The sequence below is a fragment of the Pseudomyrmex gracilis genome, unplaced genomic scaffold (assembly GCF_002006095.1).
Source record: "Pseudomyrmex gracilis isolate BER0280 unplaced genomic scaffold, ASM200609v1 scaffold_412, whole genome shotgun sequence".
Taxonomy (NCBI): Eukaryota; Metazoa; Arthropoda; class Insecta; order Hymenoptera; family Formicidae; genus Pseudomyrmex; species Pseudomyrmex gracilis.
The window spans coordinates 31,813-41,072 of record NW_018020996.1 but is presented as its reverse complement, the minus strand read 5'-3'; the positions used below and the strand labels follow the sequence as shown (position 1 = coordinate 41,072).

The following is a 9,260-nucleotide window of genomic DNA, read 5'->3' as shown; positions in this document are numbered from 1 at the left end:
TTAATTTTATATCACTGTCTTGTTTATGTTTTAATGGTTGTGCAAAAAGATTTTTATCCTACAATGGTTTTGTTCAAACATAATTATTTTAAAAACAAGAGCTGTGCTTATATTCCTCTTGTGCAGTGCAAAACACGCTGAATCGTACGACGAGAAAAAAACCGAGTTTTTTACTTATATTAGTAGACATCTGATTAGAGATTCCAGTTTTGCGCTCGTCGCATAATAGAGTTAGCAGGCTACGTGCGTAAGCTACTTGCAACGTGATGTAACGATTTCTAACAAAATTATAATATCGCACGTATGTTAAAAATACAGATCTCTTAAAGATCGAAAAATTGATCGACTCGCAAGTCGGATTTTCGCTTATCTTATTGACTGATACGTGTGTTTGATTTTTGATGAGACGGTCACATCACGCGTAAGCTCATTTAATTAAATGTGTAAAAATCGACGTTTATTTCCATCTGATATTTTTTTTTTTTACTTTGTTCTATACAATGCGTTTTGTAATTCGTTTGTTTTTATTTCTCACGCAGGTGAACGCGCGAACTTTGTGAACAAGCCTCATGTGATCGCAATGGTCGGACTGCCGGCTCGCGGCAAGACCTATATATCAAAGAAGCTGTGCCGATACCTCAATTGGATCGGCATTAACACGAAGGTCTTCAACCTGGGCGAGTACAGGCGGCACGCAACCACGGCCTATCAATGTCACGAGTTCTTCCGTCCCGACAACATTAAGGCGATGGCTATACGCACGCAATGCGCGAAAGACGCATTGAACGACGTGTGCCAGTGGTTGGAGAGCGGCGACGGCGAGGTGGCCGTTTTCGATGCCACTAACTCGACGGTCGAGAGACGTCAGCTCATACACGAAATTGTAGTATGCAAAATGGGTTTCAAGCTGTTCTTCGTCGAGTCCGTGTGCAACGATCCGGAGATCGTCGAGCAGAATATTATGGAAGTACGTGTTTTCCAAATAGAGATTTATAAGCGATGTTGTACTCCAAATGTTTTGATGATGTTGAAGTAGATTGTTGAATAGATTGATTTTTATAAAGTAAATCGGTAAAATTACATGTACAAAAAATATTTCAAACAGAAGATTTTTCTTTTTTTCTACAGATCTTTAGAAAACATCAAATCCGCCGAAAAAAGTCGTTTCAAACAATATTCTGGATATAATATCAATCTGTAGAGTAAAAGACCCAATTACCGTCACCTGAATAATAAACTCTGGCGTTGGTGAATTGTTTTTACTACTTATTTATCAAAAACATATGTTTTTCTTTTTATCTGATATTATTCGATGTCTCTGATATAAGAAACAAAATAATACCGCCTCTCAAAATCTCTATTTTTATTTATAAATTTAATAATGCTGGATTTTTTTTGTTATATTAAATGCACTTAAAATTCTATGTTAGATTGTTTTCATGCATAACTTTTTAGGATTTAAAAATATAACAAGGTCTGTTTCGAGCTTTTAATGGATCTTAAAGTTTATTTAAACAAAAAGCATATAAAACGCAGTAAAACGCAAATGAAAAACAAATAAAATTAAGAGATGACAAACGTTTGTTTTTCATTTGCGTTTTACTGCATTTTATATGCTTTTTGTTTAAATAAACTTTAAGATCCATTAAAAGCTCGAAACAGACCTTGTTATATTTTTCTATACTTACTTACTTATTGTTAATATTGCGAGCGAATTTTATAATTTAATACGTTTTTAGGATTTGTTTAATATTTTAAATAAAATAGCTTAGGGTGACGGTAGTTGGGTTTTTTACCCTATTATTTGATACAAGTATATTGTACAAAATTTCTGTCGTCATTTATAAACAATTCTCTTCTTTTCTAGGTGAAAGTCAGTAGTCCGGATTACACGAATATGAAAAAGGAGGACGCGCTCGCTGACTTCATGCTGCGAATTGAGCACTACCAGGAGCGATATCAACCGCTGGACGAAGAGCGCGAAAGCGACTTGTCGTTTATGAAGATATACAACACAGGCGAGAAGGTGCTCGTCCATAAGCACGAAGGCCATATACAAAGTAGAATAGTTTACTATCTAATGAACATTCATATTGTGCCACGCACGATTTACTTGACCAGGCACGGTGAGAGCCTGATGAACCTCGAGGGCAGGATAGGCGGCGATTCTGACCTGAGCGAACGGGGGCGCGAGTATGCCAAAGCTCTGGCGGAATTCATCGCCAATCAAAACATACAGGTAATCTCTCTTCGACCTTCGAGAGAGAGAGAAAGAGAGAGAGAGAGAGAGAGGAGATATTTTTTTATGTTTTGGATTTTTATAATACTTTAATTTGTTTAAGTCAATTATTTGTTTAATATAATTATAAGTGGAATAATGATAATACAAGTATAATAAAATTAAATATGGTTAAAAATAAAATATAAAGTTTAATATTATATCTATGAGAGAGGAGATATTTTTTTATGTTTTGGATTTTTATAATACTTTAATTTGTTTAATATAATTATAAATGGAATAATGATAATACAAGTATAATAAAATTAAATATGGTTAAAAATAAATAATAAAGTTTGATATTATATCTATGTGAATATATTCAGATATTTCAGAATATGTTCAGAGATTTTTTTTTATTGATTTATTTAACTTAATGCTTACGAGACTATAAAATAATAATACATTCTCGGATCTCGCAAAAATATCTCACAAAAAAAAAAAAAATATCTGAACATATTCTGAAATATCTGAATATATTCATGTAGATATAATATTAAATCTTATATTTTATTTTTAACCATATTTAATTTTATTACAGAGATATTTTTTATTGATTTATTTAACTTAATGCTTACGACGCTATAAAATAACAACACATTCTCGGATCTCGTGTCTCGACATAACAATATAGAAACATATTGGTCAAGGAAATAATAATTTATGTTAAATAAATATTATTGTAAATAATATAACGATTGAATACGCGTTATATAAGCGTATCTTATGCCTGCCATCTACGCGCCACACACTTTGATCGAGTACTCTCGGCTTGATCCTTGTGTCACGGTAAATAGCCGTGTGTTTGCGTTGTTTGTTTTTCTAACTTTTTTCTCGCGCGCGCAGGGCTTGAGAGTATGGACGAGCTGGCTAAAGAGAACTATTCAGACCGCAACCGATCTGACGGCACCGCAAGAGAGGTGGAAAGCTCTCAATGAAATCGATGCTGTGAGTCTCGCGTGAAAATTCTTCAATGTTGCTTATTATCAGTTTGCTTATCTAGATCTAAGAATATACACAAACGATTTTTGTATATATATTTGATCTCAGGGTATCTGCGAGGAGATGACTTACGAGGAAATCGCTGACAAGTATCCGACGGACTTCGCGGCGAGAGATCAAAACAAGTTCTCGTATCGTTATCCGAGAGGGGAAAGTTACGAGGATCTTGTCGCGCGTTTGGAGCCCGTGATAATGGAGCTGGAACGTCAGGGTAACGTTCTGGTCGTTAGTCATCAAGCCGTTTTGCGTTGTTTATTCGCATACTTCCTGGACAAGAGTGCGGGTCAGTATTATTATTATTATTTTTTTTTTTAAATACTCAGAACTCGCGAGATTTGTCCTCGATTACGCTTGGAGCAAAAAAACAAAAGAAAATCATCTAAATTTAGCCGGCGACACACACTCGACGATATACAGGGTGTCCCAGAATTGCCGTACAATCTCTCGTAGGCAGGTAGAAGGAGTAAAACTGAGTCGAAAAGTCCTGAACCATTTTTTTTCTATTATTTATAATAAAGGAGTAATTATTGAGTAAATCAGGCCAATCAGCGCAGACCTTTAGCCAGGCACACGTCAGTGAGCGCTCACACACACCAGGCGCGCGGCTCACTGACGTGCGTCTGGCTAAAGGTCTGCGCTGATTGGCCTGATTTACTCAATAATTACTCCTTTATTATAAATAATAGAAAAAAAATGGTTCAGGACTTTTCGACTCAGTTTTACTCCTTCTACCTGCCTACGAGAGATTGTACGGCAATTCTGGGACACCCTGTATAATAACGTCTGACGTCTAAGAGATATTGAACCTATCGAGATGTCGCGCCCAACTTTTGACCTTCGACGTATTGTGAAGCGCGCGCTGAGAAAAAATAAAATGATAAACGCACAACCTCGTTCACGCAACAGTTGTTGATCGTGATGACGTAATTATTTGTTCCATCGCGTCGTCGCGAAACAGCTCGTTCTTGCTCGCTTGATATCTTATTGTCGGTTCTGATGCGAGATTTGTCTGTTTCGCGACATTGACATTGATTCGCACACGCGCAAATAAGAAAAAAACACGTGCGCGCGAAAAGTTCGAAGATGCTTTATCGAAACTCGATATGATATGATGTAAAGAATTTTCTTTCTGTGTTTTACAGACGAATTACCTTATTTGGAAGTTCCTTTGCACACCATCATAAAATTAACTCCGGTTGCTTATGGTTGTAAGGTAGAGCATATTCGGCTACCGATCGACGCCGTGGACACTCACCGGCCAAAACCAAAGGTAGAAACGATCATAATACAGTCGTAACAATTGTATTAAGTAGTTTGCTTGCCGAAAAAAAAAACAAACAAACAAAAACAAAAACAAAAAAAGCAAATACCCGATTGCTTGCCAATATTTTGACACATAATAAGACTCTAATTAACATTCGGAATATATTACTAGAACATAAAAATTTGATTAAACTTAAATAAATGAATAAATAATTGGTCTTGAGAGGGTACTGGACTACCGACTATAGACACCTGTAAACCGACATTTGTAGAAGTCCTCTGGTATCGTATTTACTGCATAAAATCTAAAATGTTTGTTCCAGATAAATAAATATATAAAATGTGCCAAAATTTATCGCTAGCTACTTGCGGTTGTTGAAAAATAAACATAAATTTTTACCACCAAAGTTTTCTTCTATAATCTTATTATACAGGGTGTCCCAGAATTGCCGTACAATCTCTCGTAGGCAGGTAGAAGGAGTAAAACTGAGTCGAAAAGTCCTGAACCATTTTTTTCTATTATTTATAATAAAGGAGTAATTGTTGAGTAAATCAGGCCCAATCAGCGCAGACCTTTAGCCAGGCGCACGTCAGTGAGCCGCGCGCCTGGTGTGTGTGAGTACTCTCACTGACGTGTGCCTGGCTAAAGGTCTGCGCTGATTGGCCCGATTTACTCAATAATTACTCTTTTATTATATAAATAATAGAAAAAAAATGGTTCAGGACTTTTCGACTCAGTTTTACTCCTTCTACCTACGAGAGATTGTACGGCAATTCTGGGACACCCTGTATATTCACGTGGCAATACTTATTTGTCAACTTTTGTACGTATTTAAACTTAGCTAGCGATAAAAGAATACGACAAAAAAGAATACAATAAGACATTCCGATTATGATTGGAACGTGTAGTTGGCGAGAAAAAGCGATTCTCGTGATGGCAGTGTAGGTTATTCATATGCTATTTATGTGAATGAAAAAAAAAAAGCATTATATATTTTCATTTTCAAGAGCACTATGTAGTTTTTTTTTTTTTATATTTATTTGCTTCTGTATAAACATTTTTTCATGTGATGCAGTTCGCAAAATTGGAAATTAGAGAAATTTAGGCTTCTAAAATGTTGATTTACAGGTTTCTATATAGTCGGTATCCAGTATCCTCTTAAGGATGTTGTGCGGAAAATTATGTCTTACCCAGATAACCAAGACTGAGTGATCATATTTTGCAAAGTCTGCAATAACACATCATGCCGGTACAATGTAGCCAGCATTCAAACATAATCTGTTATTTCAACTAGTGTGTCGACAAAGAAAACAGAAAAAAAAAAAGAATATAAATATGTCATACCGTGATGCAAATTTTATTATTGCATCAATCAAGCAGAACTTGCTCAAAAAATGTAGCAGATTTGAAGCATAACGTGCGTATTGTCATTTCAATCTTCATTTATTTCTATATTTTTGCTGTGTTGTTTTTTCTTTACGTATCGTGCCTACATAATTCACTCGCTATGATGACACAGCTGAGTGGAATCTGCTGCCGCAAAGTGCTGATTAAACCTGCGTGCATACTGTTGACATACTGCTATCATTTGGCTATCGGGGTATATGTGTGTACACACATATAAAACATAATTTTCCGCGCAACATCCCGCGAACGGCTCCTTAAGACCGATTATTTATTCATTTATCAAGTTTCAATAAACTTCACGAGCCTGAGGAGATCCTCAATTTAATATTGACTGATAAAAATTTGACTTGATACATAAATCTAGAAAGAAAGAGAGAGAGAGAGAATATAACAAATATAATAATCAATATATAAAGTTAATTAGAGTCTTACTGTAATCTCTACTAATAAAAAATTTTACTTATTTCTTTTACGCATTGCTTATGTTTGATAACTGGTTTACACTATTAGCCGTAGTGACAAAAATTGACATTTTGTTTTTTGTATCTAATCCAAACCTCCTCGCGCTAGAGTCTCGAGCAAATCTTATTTTCGTAAAAGTGCATTTTTTATTCTAAATTTTTTATGTTTATATATTTATTTCATATACTATTATATATGTATAATTTTATATATATACTACAATATTTACGTGTGTTATAGTACTGCACTTATATCGTTCAGTAAATGTATGTTTCGCTTTAGACACGCGGTTTTTTTTTAAGATCAGGTGACATACATAAAAAATAGCATTAAGCAGCAAACAAAGTGTGTGTGACCAATCACTGTTCGTTTCATTATTATCTGAGAGATTGAGAACGCTCGACTATATGATCGATTGATTTACTTACATCTCTCTTACCGTTTAACTGTTTTTGCGTTTCTGATATTATAAGCATTATCTAGGTTCAGGTTTAATTCTTTTTAGTGGTTATCGGTTATTTATGACTCAAATGTCATTCCGGAGATAAAACTCTGAATTAAGTAATCGTAGATTACTCTCTCTCTATTGAAGCATAGCACAGGCAAGGTTGAGATCCAGCAAGAGTAGTAGAGTTACGTCACGGTCTATATTGTTTACTAAATGTAAAATAAGGAAATTGACGCTGAAAATTACGCACGATAGTGCTTAAAAAGCAAAAACGCTTTAAATGCGTTTATGTATATTAGCAAAAAGTATGAACAAAGTCTCATTACATTTATTTTAGTTGTTCCGCATGGTCTTGTTATTAATATATACTATAAAAAATTATATTTATATACAGTTGTATAAAAAATTGATTTTTTATTATATTATATTTTTACTTTCTTTATGTTGTGTTAGTTTAAAACCTAGAAAAGAAGGCTGTTAAAATATATTTCTTAATTGTGCCACGTTTTCAAAAAACAACATGAACGTTAATTTTGTGAAATCAAAACGTTTAAATAAATACAAACGTTTTTTTATAGTCGTACAAAGTGATACTTATTATATTGTGATAAATTGTATTTAAACGTAATTACGTATATGTATATGTAACATATACATGCGCTGATTGGGCCTGATATATGTAACATATACATATACATATACAGAGTGTCCAAGAGAATTGGTGTGACATCTCTCGCAGGCAGGTAGAAGGAGTAAAACTGAGTCGAAAAGTCCCGAACCATTTTTTTCTATTATTTATAACAAAGGAGTAATTGTCTGAGTAAATCAGGCCCAATCAGCGCCGATCTTTAGCCAGGCGCGCCTGGTGTGTGTGAGCACTCCGCGCAGTTGGCTAAAGGTCGGCGCTGATTGGGCCTGATTTACTCAACAATTACTCCTTTGTTATAAACAATAGAAAAAAATGGTTCGGGACTTTTCGACTCAGTTTTACTCCTCCTATCTGCCTGCGAGAGATTGCACGGCAATTCTGGGACACCCTGTATATTACGCACTTAACTCAAAAGCGCCTAAAAAAACAAGTTTTTTGATTATAGATGATAAAATTTATATTAGTAAAACGCATGCAATTAGAATATTATATTATATATATAATTTTTATTGTATAATCTTTATTTAAATTTATTAATATATATATATATATATTAATATATTAATATATTAATAATATATATACAGTAACGCGATGTTAAAGATCGATGATAAAAAAAAATGTAGAAAAAATGCTAATATTGTTTTAATTTAAATGAAATAAAAATTATGTTTGCAAGAAACCTCTCTGCATGTCTAATGGTCCACACATAAAACATATATCCTTGTTTAAACTGCATCCTTTTTTTTTTTTTTCACAGGCTATGCGTAGACTTAGTGTTTTTTTTTTTATGTTTCACAACAAACGTGCTAAAATTTTTTGTTGTGGTATTTTCAGATGCCGGGATACTTGGAGGAGCGATTTCGAGGAACGAGAAAGGCATTGCGCACGTGATAACGACAAATTTTTGCGTAAAACACGACGCAGCTATTTTCTACCGAATTCATGTAACGAATATTATAGATTCCGGCAGCTGGCTGCCATCTTCCTTGAAATCCTCCGCGTGCGATGAATTTATAAAGCTCGTGTCCGAATCTTTTTCTTGTCGGATTTATCCAAAAAGAAGCGAGAGACGCGCACCTGTAATGATCAACCTATTACAACAACGTTTTACCTTTTACGTGAAACGTAATGTAAGACACCGGGTTATAAAAGGTTCCGCGACGATGCAAATTCCGCACGTGTGCGGCAGCAACAGAGTGTGGATGTATTTTGTGATTTTTACATTTTTTCGATTGGCATCTGTGGATAAGTAGCGAGAAAATGTATGTGATACGAGGAGATGGACACGATGATGACGTCGATGACGAGCTTGTGGTGTACATATGTTTATAGACGTGCATCTTTTAGGTGACAATTCAGACTTTTGTTTGTTTTTTTTTTTTTTTTTGTTTTTTTTTGGATTGTTTCTGAACATTCATTATTATTCGATAATTATTATACGATACTAGCATATAATTGGGGTGTGTTGTCTTTGGGGATAATGCACGTTATTTGGAGTATTTATTTCCCGTTGAAAAACACACACGTTAAGACAATTATATTTAATTTGGATCATATTTTAGACAGTATCCCAAGACAGTATCCTATTCACGTTCGATAAATCTATTCGATACTTGAAATCGCTTGTTCGCGACTTTTAATCTAAAGATATGCGCGTTTTTATATACGCATATATATATAACGATACATATATATTATATATCTATTACATATCTAATATATATATATATATATATATTATATACCT

At 34.3% G+C, this 9,260-nt stretch overlaps 1 protein-coding gene across 2 annotated transcripts in view; it reads left to right on the top strand.

Moving 5' to 3' along the window:
- Positions 1–9,214, top strand: part of LOC109860563 (6-phosphofructo-2-kinase/fructose-2,6-bisphosphatase 1) — a 12,386-nt gene extending 3,172 nt beyond the window's left edge. For both annotated transcript variants that reach the window (XM_020439739.1, XM_020439740.1), the window contains exons 2-7: positions 540–967; positions 1,868–2,239; positions 3,125–3,226; positions 3,329–3,563; positions 4,423–4,550; positions 8,348–9,214. In XM_020439739.1, coding sequence (XP_020295328.1) covers positions 540–967; positions 1,868–2,239; positions 3,125–3,226; positions 3,329–3,563; positions 4,423–4,550; positions 8,348–8,404 — 1,322 coding nt within the window. In that variant the 3' untranslated portion in view covers positions 8,405–9,214. The remainder of the gene's footprint in view (positions 1–539; positions 968–1,867; positions 2,240–3,124; positions 3,227–3,328; positions 3,564–4,422; positions 4,551–8,347) is intronic.
- The last annotated feature ends 46 nt before the right edge of the window (positions 9,215–9,260 follow it).